The sequence below is a fragment of the Macaca mulatta genome, chromosome 7 (genome assembly GCF_049350105.2).
Source record: "Macaca mulatta isolate MMU2019108-1 chromosome 7, T2T-MMU8v2.0, whole genome shotgun sequence".
Lineage (NCBI taxonomy): Eukaryota > Metazoa > Chordata > Mammalia > Primates > Cercopithecidae > Macaca > Macaca mulatta.
The window spans coordinates 46,150,499-46,170,316 of record NC_133412.1 but is presented as its reverse complement, the minus strand read 5'-3'; the positions used below and the strand labels follow the sequence as shown (position 1 = coordinate 46,170,316).

At 53.2% G+C, this 19,818-nt stretch overlaps 1 protein-coding gene across 2 annotated transcripts in view; it reads right to left on the bottom strand.

The window, feature by feature from the left end:
• The window catches only part of CORO2B (coronin 2B), a 151,362-nt gene extending 131,756 nt beyond the window's left edge, over nucleotides 1-19,606 (bottom strand). The window contains exon 1 of one of the 2 annotated variants that reach the window (XM_015142555.3): nucleotides 18,990-19,606. In XM_015142555.3, the coding sequence (XP_014998041.1) occupies nucleotides 18,990-19,004 (15 nt within the window). In that variant the 5' untranslated portion in view covers nucleotides 19,005-19,606. Of the gene's footprint in view, nucleotides 1-8,792; nucleotides 9,810-18,989 lie in introns of those variants that run through there. The other variant, XM_077939634.1, reaches the window with a different exon arrangement.
• Between the last annotated feature and the right edge of the window lie 212 nt (nucleotides 19,607-19,818).

Here is a 19,818-nt window from a genome sequence, read left to right as displayed (position 1 = left end):
ACCCACACGGCCTGGGCCAGGAACCAGCTCAGTTCCCTGAGAGCCGGGACGCTCCAATTCCAGCCAGACTGCCCGCCCTCTTCTCCAGGGGCTGCCTACGGAGCCCAGGGCACTGAGCTTCAGCCTCTGGGATCTGATCTCTGAAACAGTGAAAATGCTCTCAGAGTCCAGTCTATGGAACAAGGTGGATGATCCAGGTGGTGGAGGGGGTCTGTATCTGAAACCAAAGTGGAGAAATCAGCACCACCTCTTTCTCCTGGGTTCTCAGTCACTGCCTCTCCACTGACTTCTAACTCATACCCACCCCCACAGACTCATCAACTTCCAAAACATCACCCTGCATCCTGCCCTCCTCTCAGCCCTCACTGGTTCCCCCTGGCCAACTCAGGCCTCTCGCGTGGACCACCACAGTGGCCCCCTAATGGGTCAGATGCCTCCATACCCGCCAAGAGCAATGGGTCTAACTGTGCAGGCCCCTGGGAGAGGAACAGGGATGGGAGCCGCAGGCTGGACTTTTGCCTGAGGTTCCTCTCTGCCCTTGTTCATCACAGTAACCCTGGTGAAGTCTCTGAGCTCCACAGCAATGGAGCATTTTGTTTGTTTGGCCTTTTTTTAAATTTCTTTATGGGAGGGAAACAGAAATTAGGGAGAAGTGATTGGCTAAAAGCAATGCTTTCGAGAGGCCAAACAGCCAGGCAGTTAACAGCATGGGCTCTGGAGCGTATTGTGGATGCAACAGAACCCTGGTTCCATTTCCGTTTACTAGTTGTGTGACCTTGGGCGTGCTGCTTAACCCCTTGGAGCCTCAGTTTCACAGAATGGCATAGTAGCAGAAGCCATCTCCCTGTGCTTTCTAGGTATTGAAAGGGTGATATGAGATGCGTGTAAAACAATTAGGACTGCCCCTGGAACATGGTAAGAGCTGAACAAGCATTAGTGATTCTGTCCTACTCATTAGTATATTTGGTTGCTGGTGAATTAAAATCCTACAGCATCTCCCCTCCCTGTTACCCCAAAACCAGGCCAGCCTGGAAAAGATGTGCCAGCAGCCAGGCAAGCAAAGCCACCTCTCTCTGTCATTTCTCCTTGACCCGAGGAGGCTGTGCCTCTTAATTGCTCTTTGGTTTTACGCAATTTGAAATGAGCAGGCCACCAATTCCCTGCAGGAAAAAAAAAGATATATATGCTTCTGCTCAAAATACTAATGAGGTTGGACTCGAGGTGAGGCTGGCAGCGGAGGGCGGTCCCTGAGGCCTTCTGTGGAGCCCTGCTGGCCCTGCAGGAGGAGACGACCCAGTTTGAAGCACCCTCCAGAAGGCAGGCAGGAGGACAGCCACTGTACGGGCTCCATGGGCCCCAGGTCAGGAGGCCAGAGTGGCGGGGGTGGCCTGTGGGAGGGGGCGTGGGGAGCCCTCGGCGGTGATGTGTGGCCATTTCTCCCCATGGGTTTGTGGATCTGGATCTTCTCCCAGGAACTCCGGGAAGACCCTGGCTGCTGTGTTGTACCCTCTCCTCCCACACCATCCCCAAGGCCTGAAGATACATCTTCCCTGTGCGTGCTGCCTCTGCCCTGGCTCCATCCTCATCACCTCAACATGGCTGCTGGCTCCAGGCTTCCAGTCTTACCCTTCACCTATCTGTCCTCCCAGTCAGTGAAGAAACATTAGTAAGCAGTTAGCACAGGCCAGCCCCATGGGAGCCAGAACCCAGCTTCCTCTTCGATCTCCTTTCCCACCAGACCAGGCCTGCTCACTGTGCTTTCCATGGCGGGCAGGCTCCTGCTGGATCCTCAAACTTGCTTCTCTCTCAGCCAGAAAGATCCCCCTAGATCCCATGGGGCTCCATCCCCCCTTCATTCCACAGGGGATCCCCTTCTCACAACCCCCCACCCCACAACCTCCATGCCCCTGTATTTTCTTTAACAGCACTTCTACCACTGATGTCAGGATTGTGTTCTGTCCTGTCTCCCCACCCTCCTGGGCCTGTCCCTAAGGGCAGGGACTGTTCCTGTTTTATTCACCCATGTGGACTGTCCCATCACCTAGGGTCATGGGCACAGTGCATGCTTAATGAAGATTTATTATTGTGGAATCTAATGACATCATCACTACTCAAAGGCTCTTCATGGACGGACTGATACACATAGGCCCAGGAACGGCACTCCTGCACAACTCTCTCCTCCCCGCCAGCCACCCCCAAGCCCTCATCACCTTCCCAGCCCCTGACCCCCCACACTCAAACCTCACTGGGCACCCTCGTGGCTCAGAAGCACCCCAGGGCGTCGTTGCCCTGGCCCCTGCTCACACTGCTCCTCCCCTCACCTAGCTTCAGAGCCACACTCTAACACCGCCTCCTCTCAGATGCACGCTCAGTCTCACCAGGGTCCCTCGGCCTTTAGGACTCGCATTCAATGCTGGGCCAATAGCTTCATCTGTGTTTGTTTGCCCGTCTGTCTCCCAGGCAGAATTCAACTTCCTTAAAGGCTGGGGAAATTGGTCCCCTTTGTGTGTTCCCTGAGCCAGTACAGAGCCTGGCATGGAGCAGGTGCTTAATTGATGGTCTTTTGTATTAAGATTTGGATTGGTCTAGTGATAATAACTGTTATTAACTTTACCACTCATGTGGTCCACCATGGGAAACAGGAAGAGCAAGCCAGTCACAGAGCTGAGAACAGAACCCACCCCTGGGAGAAGTCCCTGAAGCCCTGCCCAAGGGGCTGAACTGAAGGCAGGGGGTCCCAGTCCCCTAAGGGAGGACAGCAGATGATCTGAGGCCTGCTGCATGGCTCAGGGCCTGGAGCCACCAGCTTCTACATCTGATGACAAGGCATATCCCACTGTCATGGGGAAGTGCTGCCTTGCTTCTCTGGTGTCTGCAACTCCCAGGGATGTAAACTGGACATCCACGTCCCCCTTCCTGGGAGGAAATCCTGCCAGTGTTCTCAGGGACACAGGACAGCAGGGCTTAGCTGGAGGAGGAAAGAGGGAGGGGGCCTCTTTGTCCCAACCTGAGGCAGCACAGGGCCCGGCTCAAGAGAGCACTCCCTCTGGCCTGACCCTACAAGTCTGGCTGCCACTTAGCTGGCCGGTCAGCCAGTTCTCTGGCCTTGAATGCTGCAGAATTGGGACTCTGCATGGTGCAATGCTTCCTAAACCCACTTCACTGCACAACTCAACTGACTCTGAAAATACTATCAAGGGGCAGACAGAACTGGACTGATAGCTAGAACTGCACAGACAGCTAGAACTGGACTGATAGTTTGCTTTTTTCAGAATTGGAAAAAATGATCCAGAGAGGTTAATAACTTGCCTAAGGTCACACAGCGTGATAGAGGCAAACCCCAGAATAGAAACAAGGCTGAGATTTCAGTTGTTATTACTTGGAGTCGCCAGGAAAGTATGTGCTGAAAAGCCTTCCTGGGACTGGAGGCAAGAGGTTGAGAGGGCTTTCTGTCCTCTCCAGGAATCCCACCCCCATTCTTTCTGCAAGCACACAGGCTCTGTCTGGCTTCAAACCCAAAGAAATTCCATCTCTGCTCATTGGCTCGCAGACACGGGAAGTGGCTCATTCCCCACGGCTTCTTCCCTGGAGGATGAGTTCAATAAACAGAGCCCCTTTCTCATCTTCCTGCATAAATATTTCAGGAGACAGAAACAAACAGATCCACTTTTGATCTGCTGCTGGTTATTTAGAAATCGGGGCTCCTCTATGCCAAGCAGGGACCACCCCGCCCAAGGAATTAGTGTCCCCCAGGCCATGGGAGATACAAGATAGCACCTTCCTGTCAGGGCTGCTCACCTGGGCTGGGGAACCTGGTGAGAGCTGGACAGCAAGCTCAGCTTGTACCAAAAGCGCCTCCACCTACCCATCCACCCACTGCTTGCTGTTCCTAGAAATGGGAGGAAATGGTCTGCTCCATGTCTGCTATTCTTGGGGATGCTTCAGTCATTGCTGCCCCTGGACTGTATTTCAGGGGACACCAGGTTCCTGCACAGACAGGCACCACCTATGGGGAAGAGGTGCAGAGCCTTCCATGCCAGGTGGACCAGAGTTCTGGCAGCAAATGTCAGCGATTTAGAGGGCCAATCCCCTTTATGTCTCCCCCAAACACCCCTTTTGTTTATTCATTCAGACATTTATGGAGCACGTTATTCTTGGATCCAGAACATTCAACAGCTCCCCATTGCCGACAGGATTCTGACTTCAGACTGTCATTTCCTGTGCCACCCAACCACATATCTCTCTGTTCAAGTCATACTCCAGTTAGCCTAGTTCCTCCCTTTCCCCCAAATGAGCCCTTCCCCTTCTTAAATGCATTTGTCCTTTTGCCTTGTCTCCTCTTCTCTTCTCTCACCTTTCTCAGGTCAGGATGGCTCATGTGCCATCTCCTCCATGAAGCCTTCCTTGACCTTCCCACCCCACAATGGGACCTTTGCATGGTGCAATGCATCCTACACCCACTTCGCTGCCTCAGAGCAAACTCACTTCATGGCTCATCCACTTCTGGAAATACTATCAAGGGGCAGACAAACTGGACTGATAGCTCTTTTCAGAGTTGCAAAAAAAAAAAAACCAAAGAGGGTCTTTTTCCCCTCCATCCTGAGCTCCCTTGTAGCTTTCTGCCACTGTTGCCCAGGAATTGCTCTTCTAACACTCTCATGTGTGAAGTCTTATTGTTCCAGCTCAGTCACAAGTGTTCAGAGAACGAGATTCAGAAACTCCAGATTGTGTTTCAGCAAGTGTCTAGGAGTAGGGCTACATCCAGACCTGGCTGCTAGAGAATGGAAGCTCAGTTTTTAAGAAATGTGAATGCCTGGACTCCACCTCTCAGAGATTCTGTTTCTATTGTTCTGAGGGAAGGAGGACAGGGAGGACCAACTATTTCATTTGCAGATCCCTTTTTCCAAAAATTTTGAAGAATTTCAAGACATTTGAAGAATTTCAAGTGACAACAGAACATTAAACCAAATGTGGCACAGGTCACACGCCCATGGCTATGGTTTGAATGTCTCTGCCAAAACTCATGTTGAAATTTAATTGCCAATGTAATAGTATTAAGAGATGGGGCCTTTAAGAGGGGATTAAGTCATGAGAGCTCTGCCCTCACAAATTAATTAATGTGATTATCCTGGGAGTGGGCTCCTGATGAAAGAATGAGTTTGGCCCGATTTCCTCTCTCTGTCTCACACACTCACTACGATGTGATGCCTCTGCCATGAGATGACCCTAACCAGATGCTGGTGCCACGCTCTTGGACTTCTCAGTCTCTAGAACCATAAGCCAAATAAACTTTTGTTCTTTATAGACTACCCAGTCTGAGGTATTCTGTTACAGCAGCAGAAAATGGACTAAAACATACATGAAGCTGGCCCTGGAGACAGGCATTTAAACCTCACCAGGTGATTTGCAGCCAGGTTGAGAACCACCACCACGGTCAATGTCCCCATGAGCCCTGACGGTTCTGTGCTTCTGAGCTCCCATGACAGTACACAGACCAGAATACTGTACATTCTGTACATACTGTACAGTACACAGACCAGCCTCTCCATCTCTGTATGCCTGGGTTGGCTGGAGCATAAATATTTATAGAGTGAATGAACATATGAATAGATGCAGAGAGGTGGAACTTGAACCAGAAAGCTGGGAAGAATCTTTTTTTCATTTATTTATTTTTAATTGAGATGTAAAATATATATGTAACATGCCTACAGTGCACAAATCTGAAGTGTTTGCCTTGATAGATTTTTATACGTGTATGCATTCATGTAACCACCATCACTCCAGAAGTTTCTCTCATACCCTCCCTCAGTTAATACTCTACCCCTACCCCCACCCCAGGTAACCAATAAAAACTGGACAGAATTCCATCAGATGAGGGCTCTTCCAATGAAATAGGCAGAATAAGCACAGGTGGGGTATATCCAAGAGACATGAAAGATGCTGACTCAGAAAATTCCCTTGTATGTGCCAAGGGCTGGAATTTACACCAAATGTATGACAATGAACACAAAAGTTGAGACTTCCTCCAAGTGGAAGCAAGCAAGCAAGCTGGCGGGACTCAAACTCTGGTCCTCAACCCCCAAGTCTCATGAACTCATCACAACTCTTGGCAGTCTGGAGTGGATGTGTGGTTGGAAGACATGGCGCAGAAGGAGACACACTGGCTGCAGGGTCTGCGGACACTGAGGAAGGGAGGAGGGTGAAACAGGGCCCAAGGCTGGGCAGCATCAGGGCATAAACTCACATCCAGAAGCTCACTTCTGCACCCAGCCTCAGACCAGGTGAAGTAGTCCCCAACCAGAGGAGGAAGTGACCAACCCAAGATCACACAGCCAGGGAGGGTCAGGGCTGGGGTTGAGGCAGGAGCTCCTGAAATCCCACTCCAGTGCTCTTCTCGCCATGCTATAACCACGTTTTCCTAGAAGAAAACTTCTGGCCTTCTGCCGGCCCCCCCTCCATGTTCTCAACCCTTAGATCAAACCATCTGGCAGCCCAGGCAGATGGGAAAGGCCCACACCATAGAGTGGTCCAGGCCAGAACTCCCTTCTTAGGGTAGGGGGTGGGGCACATGTGACACTCAGCTCCCAGGCACAGGGAGAGACTTTCAGGAAGTCTGGGCCGGAGGCTCAGAAACCCCTTCCCTGTCTCGTTGTACATAGGCTTTGAGAATGTCCACTCACCTCTCTGCCTCTAGGGCAACGCTGGTAGGGGCAGACCACCTAAAGTGTGAAGGGGATCACATCACTCCTTTGCTTAAAGCCCCTCTAGGGCTCCCAGCATCACCACACAATTAAGTTCGAGCTTCTTAGCTTGGCATCCAAAGCTCCCCACGGCCCCTGCCTGCCTGTCCAGCCTTGTTTCAACCACACACAGCCCCTCCCTTTCCAGCCCAGCAGCACCCAGCACCAACTGGTCTCTCCTAGAATAAGCCAAACATGTTTCCCCTTCCATGCCTTTGTTCACGCTGCCCGCTCAACCTGGAATGCCTTTCCTGCCGCTTCATCTGCCTCTGCCTACTCATCCTGGAAGACTGAGGGAAGATCTCTCCTTCCAGAGAGCTTCCTTGGCCTATCCAGCCACATCTCTCATAGTTTCACAATTCTGTGCACATGTCCCTGTCACTGCCATTCCATGCCTCCACCCATCAGCCTCCCTTCCCCAACATCCCTGCAGCCATGTGTCCTACTGAGTGGCCTGTGTCCCCCCCTAGACCAGGATCCTCCTGGGGAGAGACACTGCTTTGGTTCATCCCTGCACCCTCAGTGCCACTTAGGGCCTGGCACACAGGGCTCAGCAAATGTTTTTTGAATACATCTCAGTCCTCATTTTATTTGCACAAGGGTAGGGGTGGGGAAGGCGGCCCTGCACAGGAGAACAGGGTCGCCAGAGTGGAGAGGAACACAGAATAAGCTTGGCTGTCCTCTCCACTCCACACTCACTTCCCTGGCAAAACTGGCTCACTCACAGTAGCAGCTCTCCCTCCTGCCTCATTTGCCTCTAAGCAACCTCTCTCCTGCACCTACTCTAGTGTTTTCCTCCCAGGAAGCTGGGTCTAGTCAATGACAACCACTTAGGGCATTATTACCCCCTCAAGGGGATTTGTATTTTTAAGAACACCTAAAAGACCCAAAGGAAGGGAATTCTATGGTGGGTTCTAAGCGAGGTGGTCGGGGAGGACATTCTAAACCAACGGCCCCGCAGCACCCTCGGCCATCCACTGCCAGGCCAGCTGGCCCGCATCTCCTGCTTGTGCATGGGGCGGTGCAGTCAGGGGGTTACCGTCCAGTTTGCTCCTTCCTGCTGTGTGAAGCAGGGCAGGCCATCCTCTCAGAGGCTGTCTCCCCCTCTGAAAAGTGGGGGTAACAGCAGAGTTATGGGGGTACCTGAGAGAATAGAAGTGCCAGGCTGGGCACGGCGGGGGGGCAGCCTCTGAAGAGCTTTCTGGTTCCATTGTTCCCGCTGCTCTTCAAAAAGCAAAGGCCCACTGAGCTTGTGGCTCCCAGGCTGCTCCTACACGCTGGTCCTGGGAGGGGGGGCGGTGGCACAGAGGGGCAGCTTTGTTTGTGGCTCCTGAGTACCACCTCCCCTTCCCTCCACCCAGTCTCCCTCCCTCAGAGCCAGAGTTCCAGGGAAATCTTGGCCAGGAGACTTCTCAAGCTGGTGATAAGGTCTGGCCCGAGGAAAGCTCTTAGCAACCCAGGCTCCCAACCCAGCAGCCCTTCTCATGGTTTCAGAGAAACAAAGGAGGGAAAGATTGCTGGCAGCCCAGTGTGCCAGGACGGCCAGCTTCCAGGAGGGAGAGCCGGGGGTCATGGGTCACTGTGGAGGGCAGGGGGGCAGCCAGGAACGTAGGGCATGCACTGCCAGGCCTGGGCAGCCGCAGCCTGATGGTTGAGCAGAAAGGCCTCCAAAGTTGCTCCCTCTGCCTCTGCCACCACCAAACCGGGCCTCTGGTCAGGGCCCTCCTAGCTGGTCACTTGGTGAGCCAAGTCTCTCCAACCAGGTGCCTCCTCCCATCTAGGTTAAGTTCTCAAAGTCTCCTTTCTGGAACTTTCTCCCATTCCCCACTTTTGAATCATTCCTTGGCCTGCCAACATTGGGCAACTACTAGAAGCCTAGGAAAAACAAAACAAAACAAAAAAAAACCCCAGAGAATTGGAAAACCCAACCTGAGCCTGCCAGTAACTTGGGGGAGCCCCAGTCCCCACTCAGTCACATCTTCCCTATACCGCCTTGGGAAAACTTTCTGGGGCTTCAGTTTTCTCCTCTGCAAAATGGGGGTGTCTACTTACATCTTTAAAGTCCCTTCCGGCTCCAGCAGTCCACAGATCTCTAATAGTAAAGATTTTGCCCAAGCAGCAACAGGGAATGTTTTAGGCTTGCTCCAAATCCTGCCAAATCTTGTATGTCTATACCTGGTATTCCAAAAATCCACAGCACACTCTTACTGGCATGCATAGCCCTTTGATGAGCGCTGTGAAAGCTACTAAAAAGAATCAGACCTGATCTCTAGCTTCAGCAAGCTCACAAGTTAGGGAGCCAAAGATCATGCTCATAAGATAATCGGCAAACAACATGGCACATAAGGCCTTTCCCTGCTGGCTGGTATACCAGGGATCACATGCTACAGGAGCTCCAAGGATTGAGAAATTAATGTGGATCCGGACCCTGAAAAGGTCAGTTTAACAGGACAGCTCAGGCCCTGAAACAGCCTCAATCCATAAGAACTTGAGTTTGTTCCCAGATCTTTTAATGAGTAAGGCAGGAAGGCAGACTCAGGGTCTCTAGAAGACAGATTTGTGAAGATAAAGTCATCAGTTGGCCACTCAGGTATGCAGAAATCCCCTTTCCCAGAATTCCAAATTTCTCGGAATCCCAAATTTCCCCATGCATTTCTGCAAGCTGGTCTTTCACCTGGAGGTCAGCAAGGCAGGCATAACCAGCAATTTCTTCGGGAGTTAAATAAAAATCCTCAGGAATTAAATCCCTTTGTCGCCTTCCACCAACACCTTTCTTTCCATCAGCCGTTCCACATCCTGGAAATTCTACCAGATTCCAGATTATAAAACTGTTAGTTCTGAAATCAAACTCAAGGTGTTTAAATGATTTGCTGCAATGCCTCAAGCTAGTAGAGGCTATTCCTCTCCATAAACCTAAAGGAAAAGCAGGTCTGAGTCCCGAGGGCATCGGGATGTATCTGGAGCAAAGATCAAGGTCATTTGACAGTGGGAACCTGGTCTCTCTGCCTAGGGACCCAGGTAGGACTGTGCTCTGGGACCCACCTTTCCTCGCCTTCCACAGGGAGCTCTGATCTACAGAGAGCCGGGATGATACAGATCAAGGTTTGGATGCTTTATTTGGCTCACTTTTCAAATGAAAGCAGGACACCACATTTTTATAGCCAGATTATTTGTCCCAAGCATATTAAAACAGCCAAAATAGACAGAACAGGAAGAGAGAAAAGCAAGTTTTCATCCGCACCAAACTAGCCTGACAGAGTAAAAACAGATAGAGGCTGTTTGGAAGAGACGAACTTTTCTCTTCCACCCACAGAGTATGAATCAATTCTGAAATAAGGACTACAGCAGGGGAGAAGTGGGCTAGCTATTGGAAGGAACTGCCTAAATCTGAGGGCCTTGAAATACTGGTGAGGAAGAAGAAAGGAGGGGGCACAGATTAGACATCACAATAAACCATTTCCTTCCATGACATCTACAAAGCGCCTTATTTACATCTTTCCCGTGTTACTTGAATATTAGAGCACCCTACAGAGATAGACTACTAACTCCATTTTCACAGAGACTCAGAGACATCCAGGGACTAGCCCAAGGTCACACAGTAAGGAGCAGAGGCAAGAGCAAGGCCTGGGTCTTCTGCCTCCAGGTCCCGTGCTCTGGACTACATGTTTCCGGGTCATTCCCACCAGCCTGACAAAGTGGCAAGACAGAAGGCCTGCGAGGCAAGCTGAGTCCCTGACTGGCTGTGGGAACACTGTAAAAGTTACCTCCCTTCTTTCCCTGGACCTCCATTTCTGCAACCATAGGAAGGGGGATAATAATAGCACAGATTTCATAGACTGTCATGAAGCTTAAATGAATTAATACATATAAAACAGATTGTATACGCTTGGCATAAACTAAGTGCTCTGGAAGGGTTAGCCGCTTCTGTTATCATCGTTATTGTTATTGCCTGTTGGTCCCTTGAAAGCAGGGACCTAGCACCTGGTAAAAGGCTGGGAACTGCCTACTAGTAAATTAGTATTTTTAAAACTAATCTAAATTAAAATTAGGAATCATTCTCATATTCCTAAAAAGTGTAGAGTGCTGTACAGGCAGAGGGCCGGCCCAGATGACCTCAGACATCTCCGGGGTTAAATACCGATCATGGAGGCTTCCCAGGAATTAGCATAAGCACCTACCCGGGGTGAGCCTCCACACACCACCACTCTGGGCAGCCAGAGCCTCCAGGGGTGTTAGCATTTGTCTCATACAGGGGCCAGTAAGTTTAAGCCTGTGGCATGAACACCACGTAAAACATCCACCTTCTCTGAGCTCAGGCAAAGCAGACACCAAACTGCAGACACTTAGGGGTTTTTGTTTGTTTGTTTGTTTTAGAGATGGGGTCTCACTATGTTTCCCAGACTGATCCTCCTGCCTCAGCCTCCTGAGTAGCTGGGACTATTGGCGTGGACTTTTAACACTTTAGAAAAAAATGTGTGCCTGTGTGTGTGCGCATACATATCTCCCTATAGTTTGACTTTAAAGACCAAGGCCCAATATAGATAATAAGAAAGATCTAAAGAACAAAAATGGTCATAATTGAGCCCACTACAAATATAAGGTGGAAATTTTCCTGCCAGAGCAAAGTTTCCTTTTGGAAAAATAAATGACTTCTCCCTCCTGCCTGAGAGCCAGGAGAGCCTCTGGCCTCCTTACACAGCGCAAGGAGGCTCTGTGAGGCATCGGGGTGGGCAACTGAACTTGGAACTTCCACATCCCCCTGCCTGGGTTAGTTTTAGAAGCATCCAGGGTCAGGTCACCATCCCTATCACCAAGCAGCAGGCAAGGGGAAGGAAAGAGGCCAGAATCCAGAGGTCCGGACATGGACCAGTTCCATCCTGCCTCACTGGGCCACCTTTTACAGGTGACTTAGCCTCTCTGTGCCTGCGTCCTTATCTGTAAAGCAGGGATGATAACAGTAACCTATACCATGATGTTGCTCTGAGGATTAAATGAGTGGATACTTGTATCACGCTCTCATCAATGCCCGGCATGCAGGAAGCGATCAAGGTCCATGGTTTTTGACTCCTGACGTTTGCCCATTCATCCCTGGCCTATTGCTCCCTCCTCAGCTCCCCTCCTTTCACCTGCTACCTCCCACTCATCCTTCATGACTCAACTTAAAGTCACTTCCTGATCCCTCTGACTACATCAGGCCCCCTGCTATTCCCAGAGTTCCCTGTATTGCTCATTTCATAAGCCCCAGGACACTCATTAATTTTCTGTCTTCCTGAGAATAACAGCTAACACTACATGTCAGGCATATGGTAAGTGCCTCACATGGACCAGCTCACTTTATCTTAATAACAATCCTCTTAAGTGCTACTATTATCAATCCCAATGAATGGATGAGGAAACAGATGTTCAGAGAGGTGAGGCAACTTGCCCAAGAATACACAGAAAGTAAATGACAGACTGCCATGTGTTTGACTTCAAAGCCAGCATTCCTAGCCAGTGGCACCCCAAATCATCAGGGGCTATCTAGAGAAAAGGCTGCTTCTTGTAAGGGCTGCAGGCCTGGACCAGGGACCTGCGTTCTCTGAACCAAGCTACCCTCATGGAAATGGAGAAGGCGGCTCTGCCTCTGTCATACTTTGTTCTGCCCTGGGCTGAATGCCCTGCCCAAGCAGCCCGATCTGATGTCAAACACCATGCATAGGACACCCTCCTCCCCCAGCACCCTTCCCCGAATTATTTACATGACTCCCAGCTCCAGTAAAGACCACAGGCAAATCTAAGCAGGACACAACCATAGGCATCACCCTCAAGGCAACCAGCATTTGTCCTGCACATCCTCAGTGGCTGGACCACAGACACAACAGATAATAGCCCACTGTGTTGTAGGTGGGGGGCTGGTGGGGAGTGGAAGCAGAGTAGGATCATGTCCCAGGACCAAAGGCCTAGAAGTGAGATGAAAGTGTTCTCTGGAGTCAGACAGCCCAGGTACAAATCCCTGCTCCCCCCCAATTCATTCAACCTGTGACCTTGAGCAGTTCACCTACTCTCACTAAGCCTCACTCTCCTCCTCTGGAAAATGGGATGGATAATAGAATCTACCCCATGGTTGTGCCGAGTAAATGCGATCATGCATGCCCAACGCCTGCTTGATAACTGTCATTATCGTGATGATGGTGATTAATCTTCACGGGTTGTGGACCATTATGTGATCGGATTGAAAAGGTTCTGGCTCAAAGCCAGAAGATCTGGGCATGCATCCCGCCTCTGACCCACATTAGCTCTGGGACCAGGGTGTGGTCATCTCTCCACTCAGACATTGTTTATCCATCCCTAAATAGAGGGGACCCTCCCCACCATGAGAAAGCTGATGGGATTCAGGGCAGTAACCCATGGATGTATTCTGTACGAAAGACAGCCTGAGCAAACCTGGGAGCCTCCCATCGCTACATTAATTAATTGGAAGGAGGGTGCCAGCCAGAAACCAATTACAAAATCCCTCCAGGGGCCTCTGTGGGGGCAAAAAGGAGGGGTGAGGAAGGGCGGTGGTGGCTTCTCCCCATTCCCCACCCCCACCCCACTTGTGCCTCCTTAGCAGCTGGTCCTGCACTCCAGGCCCACAAAGGAGAGGCTCATTCTAAACAGCTTCTTTTCATGTGGAAGCCACTGGATTTGCATCTGTCCTTCCCTGGCAGGGCCTGCCCCATGCCAGCTGCTCCAAGCTCCCCAGGCTGCAGGGTGCTTCAGGACCCTGGGCCTGAGCCTGCGGGGCCAAAAGGGGGAGGAATGGGAACCCAATGGGGCTGATCAGGAAAAGAGGGAAGGAGACCGGGCTGGGCGCAGAGAGAATTTGCACACATTTTCATCTCCTGGACACAAGATAATCTCTGTGGCCAGGCATATCCAAATCAGAATCAGGGCTGCCCGGGTGCCAGTAGCCGAGACTCCACCAGTACTGGCCCTGGCGGAGGCTGTGTCTGCTCCAGCTAGTTGGCCTGGGAGAGCAGTGGAAAAACTCACTCCATCCCTGAGCTGCCAGGACATTGGCCCAGCCAGCGTCCACACTCCCAACCAGCCAAACTCGTGTGTGCCAACCTCACAGGGCTGGCCAGTGTGGGGTGATTCTGGGAGCCCTGGAGAGCCTCACACCCTGCCCAGCTTCCTCTAAGAGCTGCCATAGGTGTCAAGGTGGCAGTGCCTGGGGGGAGGGGAACACAGGGCCTCTGGGCACAGTCAGGAAGAAAGCATCTGACAGTGCTTTTCTGGAGAGTGAGATTCATTGCCTAGAGGGAGAGACAGTAAGGAAGGAAAGAGCCTGCATTCATTAGGCACTTACAGTATGCAGGCAAGACAAGAGATCTCCCAGCTTCTGCCCACTGGACCTCGAGACTCTGAACTCAGGGCTTTGGCCTTTCCATGTCCTTCTCCTCTAAGGCCCTGGATCCCAGGGACTGTGGCTAATGCCACTGTGTTCCTAATGCCTCACACAGGGTCTGGCCCAGGGTAGGTGCTCAGAGGGTGCTGGCTAAAGGAACGAATGACTCCTAGCCGCACACCTCCCAGCATGAGAATGCTGGATATCTGGAAGAAGCCCGGGAAGGGAGAGGAGGCATAAAGGGTGTGTGGGCAGAGCAGGCAGAGCTCCTGCCCACCCGCAAGTGGGCTCCCACCCGGGAGCTGGCTCTGTGCTGGTTCCCCCGCTTCCTCTTCACCAAGGCTTCCTGAGGTGCTGGCTCTCTCACTTCCTCTCCCAGGGAGACCCAGATAGGAACAAGGTGCTGGGATGTAGAATGCCAGGAGGTTCAGGTATCTCCCAGATACCTAGATTCTGCGTCAGGGAACCGGAGGCAGAGAGGCCTTATAATCCCCCTCGCCATCTGACTGTAGGTATAGCAAGGCTCCCATGGACTTGGCTCCCCTGCCCCACATCCTGTCCCTCCTCCCATCCCCGCAATGCTTTTTCCATCTAGGGCAGAGGGTATCCCACAGAGGGAAATCCAGGCACCAGCAGGACAGGCAGGGGCGATGCAGTGGGGTAACTGGAGTGGGGCCAAAACACCTGTGCCTGCTCAGGCTGCCCCAGGACCCCTTCCCAGGGCAGCCAGGTGGAAAGAGCACTGACCACCAGTCAGGAGGATTGACATGCCAGCCCCTCCAGCCTCAAACTTGTTGAATGACTTTGGGCAAGTCACAACGTCACAACTTCTGCTTCCAGGGTCTCAGCTCCCTCATTTCTCAAGGAAAGGGTTGGGGGATGTGCCTGCTCCAAAATTTTATTTTCCTGTGGGTGACTCTGTAGGGGCCCTAGAGACACACGATCTTTGGCAAATGCAGACCTGCTATTACCTGGGCAGGATAACATCATCCTCAGTCCTTTCACATTCAGCAGGAGCCACTGGCTCCTATCAGCAGTCTGTGCCCTGCTGCAGCTGGGGCAGCAGAGAGAAGGTTGCCCACAGAAAGAGGGGCCAAGGTACCGCTGACTGTGCTGCTCACGGACCTACAATCTATCTGCTTAGCAGGAAGGAGCATGTTGGCAACCAAGGTCTTCTCTTTTCCCACACTCCTTCTCCTGAGGCCTTCTGGGGTGCAGCAGGCAATTCTGCTGCTCAGGGCACTTGGTTCCTGGACCACTGACCCCTTGAGCCAGGCTCAGGAAGGTAAAAAGCATTCAGCTCATAGCATCTAACTTAACACGGCACACCTGAAAACAGGGGAGCCTGATCGCTGTAAGCCACCTCCTCCCTTACCTGGAAGACCTACCTCTGGTCACATCACAGCCAGCAGCCAGGAAATCCCTCAAAGGGCCTTTGAGCAGGACAAAGCGGGTTGCAAGGGCCTACACTTCAGCTCACAGGTTTTCTTATAGCCCATCAACTTGTACTTTACACACAACTCTATTAATGTACTTTGTCCTCTGCTTTTCCAGTTGATAGCAATGTAGAAACAGATATTTAGAACTGGAGAAGCACTGCTAGTCTGGTATATGACTGAGATGGAACACAAAGAGAAAAACTGTGCAAAGCAGTTAGAAGAACATGAAGAATAAAATCAGCTGGAGCTACTTGTCTCAGGGAAAGCCTTGGCTCCCTCACCCCGAGCTGCCCTAGGAAGCACGTTGGACTAAGACTGAGAGAAGGCAGCACCTTGACCTCCAGTGCATGCTCAGGGCTCTGCATCAGAGCCTTCCTTCCCTCCGCTCTTTCTTCCCTTTTGCTGGCTTTCTTCTCTTTCTCGTCCCAAAAGAAATTAAGGTAACTTACTAAATTATATATAATCAAATAGACTTTAAAACATAACCAGGAGAAATGTCATGGGGCTAGAAGGTTTCCGGGGCTCTGTGTTCCTAAGGCTAGTTAGGGCAGGAGTCCTTCAGAAACCCACAGGGTTTGCCTGCAGCTTCAGCAGTGTACCTCATGGTTAAGTGGGCAAGGGGATGTATGAGAGAGGCAGAAAACGGAAAACAGGCTGACCTCCTCTGTGGAAGTGCTACTGAGGATCTAGCAACTTGCCATCTGGTTTCCTCTTCTCCACTTGCCAGGCCTCTCTGAGCTCAGAGCTCCTGCAGTCCATACCTAACCCTGAACCAGAGGACTCTGCCCTCAGTGGACCTGGTACAAGGACTAAGGCATTCGTCCAAGGGGCAGGAAGTTGGGACCCAGCCATGACCCTCTGCCTGGAGAAGCAACAGCAGAGAAGTCTAGAGCCCTAGACACTGCCCTGGGAGCTCACTCTCGAACCCATTCCCTCCCCTACCTACCGCTCCCAGTGTGTCAGCAGCGATCTTACCTCTCACACTCTCTTTAGGGTTCTCCTTCACATCCGTCTTGTAAACAGACCACCCCCCAGATAACAAAGAGTCTCCCAATCTCCATCAGAGGTGACTTTCTTGCCAGAACTGAAGCTGCACCAAGGCTCAGCAGAAGAGGCCCTAGAGATCACTGGAATCAAGTCTTACATTTGACAGACAGAAAAACAGAGGCCCAAGGATGGAAGTGACTGTCCAAGGTCACACAGCCTGTTGGTGGCTGATTTAGGACTAGGGGCCAGGCCTTCACACTTCCAGAGCATGGTGGCTTTCCCTATAGTACTGGAGGAGCTACCACCAGCAGGCTTGTAGACAGCAAGACAGTCCCCAGGACCTCTCCTGCACCCCTCCTGCTATCTGTTCCCCACAAGAACACGCCGGTCTGTGAAGGGCCAGCAAGGGGAGAGAAGATAGGGTTAAGGTGGGGATTTTATTTAATCCTCTGAGCTGGCTTAAGCCAAAGCCACATTGGTTAGAGCAGGAGGTGAGCGACATGGAGGGTTTGTTGGGGGCTGGGTACGGGGGTGGAGGAGTGTTGAATAGTCATTAGATACCAAGAAGCTAGGCCTGCCAGCGGGCTTAACAGGTAAGCACCCACTTTCATGGACTCCCTGTCCCATCCCTGCTTCAAGGTTCAGGCCTCCAAGCAGTGCTCCTCTGCCATGGAAGTCCCCCAGTAGCCAGGATGCCCAACAGAGCAGAGCAGTGCAAAGATCACTGGCCATAGATTGAGATAGACTTGAGGACAAACCCCAGCTCTGCAACATACATGCTGTGTGATCTCAGGCAAGTCATTTCACGTCTCTGAGCCTCAGCTCCTTCCACTGTTAAAGCGAACCGAACACACCTTCCTTGCAGGCCTCCGGGGAAGGAAGGCTGCATGAGTTCACGCACATAAAGAGACACAGGGGAGGCGCCGAGTTAATCCTCAGCGCTATTATTCAAACCTCACATCCTTTCTCTCTCTAGCCGGGTCCATCCATTACTCCTCTGTCTCAGCCCACTTGCATCTTTGACATTAATAACCTTAATATCCCTCCCAGCTGAACAGCATGTGCATCATTTCAAAACCCTAAGCATCCTACCCGCGGTGGGTCACAACAGCCCTGCCAGAAGTAGCCAGAGCTGAGGAAGGCCCTGCACCGTCAAGTTCATCTTCTCGCAGTGCTCCCAAGTCCCAGAACCAGGGCCAATGGCAAAGTTTGGAGTTGGGCCCAAGAATCCGCACAAACATTCAGTCTTGGGGCACACTTGAGGAGGGCATGGGCAGGCCCTGGCTTAGCAGAAGGGGCCAAAACCACCCCACCTCCATCACTTGCACCCCAACCCTCCATCTGGCCCCACTGCTCTGACCACAAGTGGGCCTCCGGTCCCACTTTGGCCTCCAGCTCCCCAATTCTGGGACCCAGCTGGGCAGCTGGAAAAGGTGGAGTCTGGCCCTTGAATGGACGGCCAAGCCCAAGGCCACGGCCAGACTGTGAGCTCAGTACCCAGACAGATCTCTCTGAAGAGTGTGGGTTCACACCCTTGATTTTACTGGTTCTTTAACAGCCTGTTACCACCCAGGACCCATATTATCACCCTTACAGCACACAAGAAGAAACTGAGGCCCAAAGTGGACCCCTCCCCGACCAAGGTCATCCAGGGGATTTGGGATAGAGCTGGGGACTGAACTCAGGTCTCCCTGGTCCCTTGACCCTGACACTTTCCACTGCCCCATCATCTTTCCTCTTAACTCTTTCCTCCCTACAACTAGGAAGCCCCTAAAGTCTCTCCAATAAACGTGGGCCCCTATGACAAGGCCCAACAATCGTCCTCCAATATGGGGGCTGCCAAGATGCCCACCTTTGCTTCCCCTGTCACATTCCCTCCCCACATTTTCAAGTCAACCACCTGGACCTGCCCTGTCTCTGGTAGCGGCTCCCCGGGACTGGGCAGCGCCTTCTGCACAGAGTGGCTTTGGAGTGGAGCCAGCGCTCCCGGCATGGGCAGCGGAGGCTGGCAGGTGGGGTGGGGTTTCCCCTCCGCTGGCCTCCTCGGGGCGGCAGGCCCATCCCCACACCCACTGCTCAGCACCAGCCCCTGCCAGCGACGCTCCCCGCCGCGCACTCCCCGGAGGGACACCGCCAGCCGCCCAGCCCAGCTCTCTAGGGGTTAAAAATGCAGCATCCCAAACAAGGGTTAAAAATGCAGTCCCGGGGTTGGGCCGGGCGCGGAGGGATGTTGGCCAAACCGCCGGGGCTGCCAGAGCGGCAATCTCCCTCTGGCCTCCGCAGTCTTTGGGGGCCAGAGTGACTCGAGCGGATCCCGCAGCAAGAGAGGCGCGCGCCGCACCTTCTCAGCACCGGCGCCCCCTCCCCATACCCACACCCCCGCGCCCCCCGCTGCCCAGCCCGGGGGCTGCAGGCGCCGGCGGGTCCCGGGCGCGGCGGGCGAGCTGCGCTTACCTTTGTGACAGTCATGCAGAAACTCCGCGGCGGAGCGGGGGCGCGGGCGCGGCGTGCGGGGGCGGCGGCGGCCCGGGGAGGCGGCGGGAAGGGGGTCCGGCAGTTCCCGGCGCGCTCCCCGCGCCCCGCCGGCGGTTCGGCCGAGCCTGGGGGCTGCGCTCCGGGCGGGCAGTGCGCAGGGACCGCTCGTTGGCGCCCGCCCGCCGCTCGTCGCTGATGTCAGCCCCGAATGTGCATTTATAATAGATGAGCCTCCTTCGCCGCAGGAAGGCGAGGCAGGAAGAAAGGGAGAGAGGGAGAGGGCCCGGGCTGGGGGGCGGGGGGAGGAAGAGGGGCCGGGAACTCGCTACAAAAGAGGAGGCGGAGGGAGGAGGAGGAGGAAGCGCAGCCCGCCTGCGGCCGTGCCCCGCGCCTCCCGCTCGATCGCCGGCCGCCGGGCACCGCCGCCCCCGGAGCCGGGACGGGCGCCCGGGTCCGCGGCCTTAACTCCTTCGGGCCTGCGTACGCCACTCGGCTGGGCGAGGCTGGCTCCCGGCACCTGCCGGCTAGGGGAGCGGGCGGCGCCCCGGGCTCTCCGGTGCCCCGCTGGCCCGGGGACGCTGGTGAAGTCACAGACTGGACGGCCGAGGCACTGCGCGGGCAAAGAAGGCGGTCGGGCTCGCCCCCTGGAGGCTCGCAAAGTCGGCCCGTGGGCCGTGAGTGTGGCGCGGCGGGCTGGGAGGGGCGTGGCAGCCGCAAGCCCGGGAGCCCTGCCCGCACCCCACCTCGCGCTGGCCTGGGGCACAGGGTGGCCAGACGGATTTGTGTAAGCACTCTTTCGAATCTAATT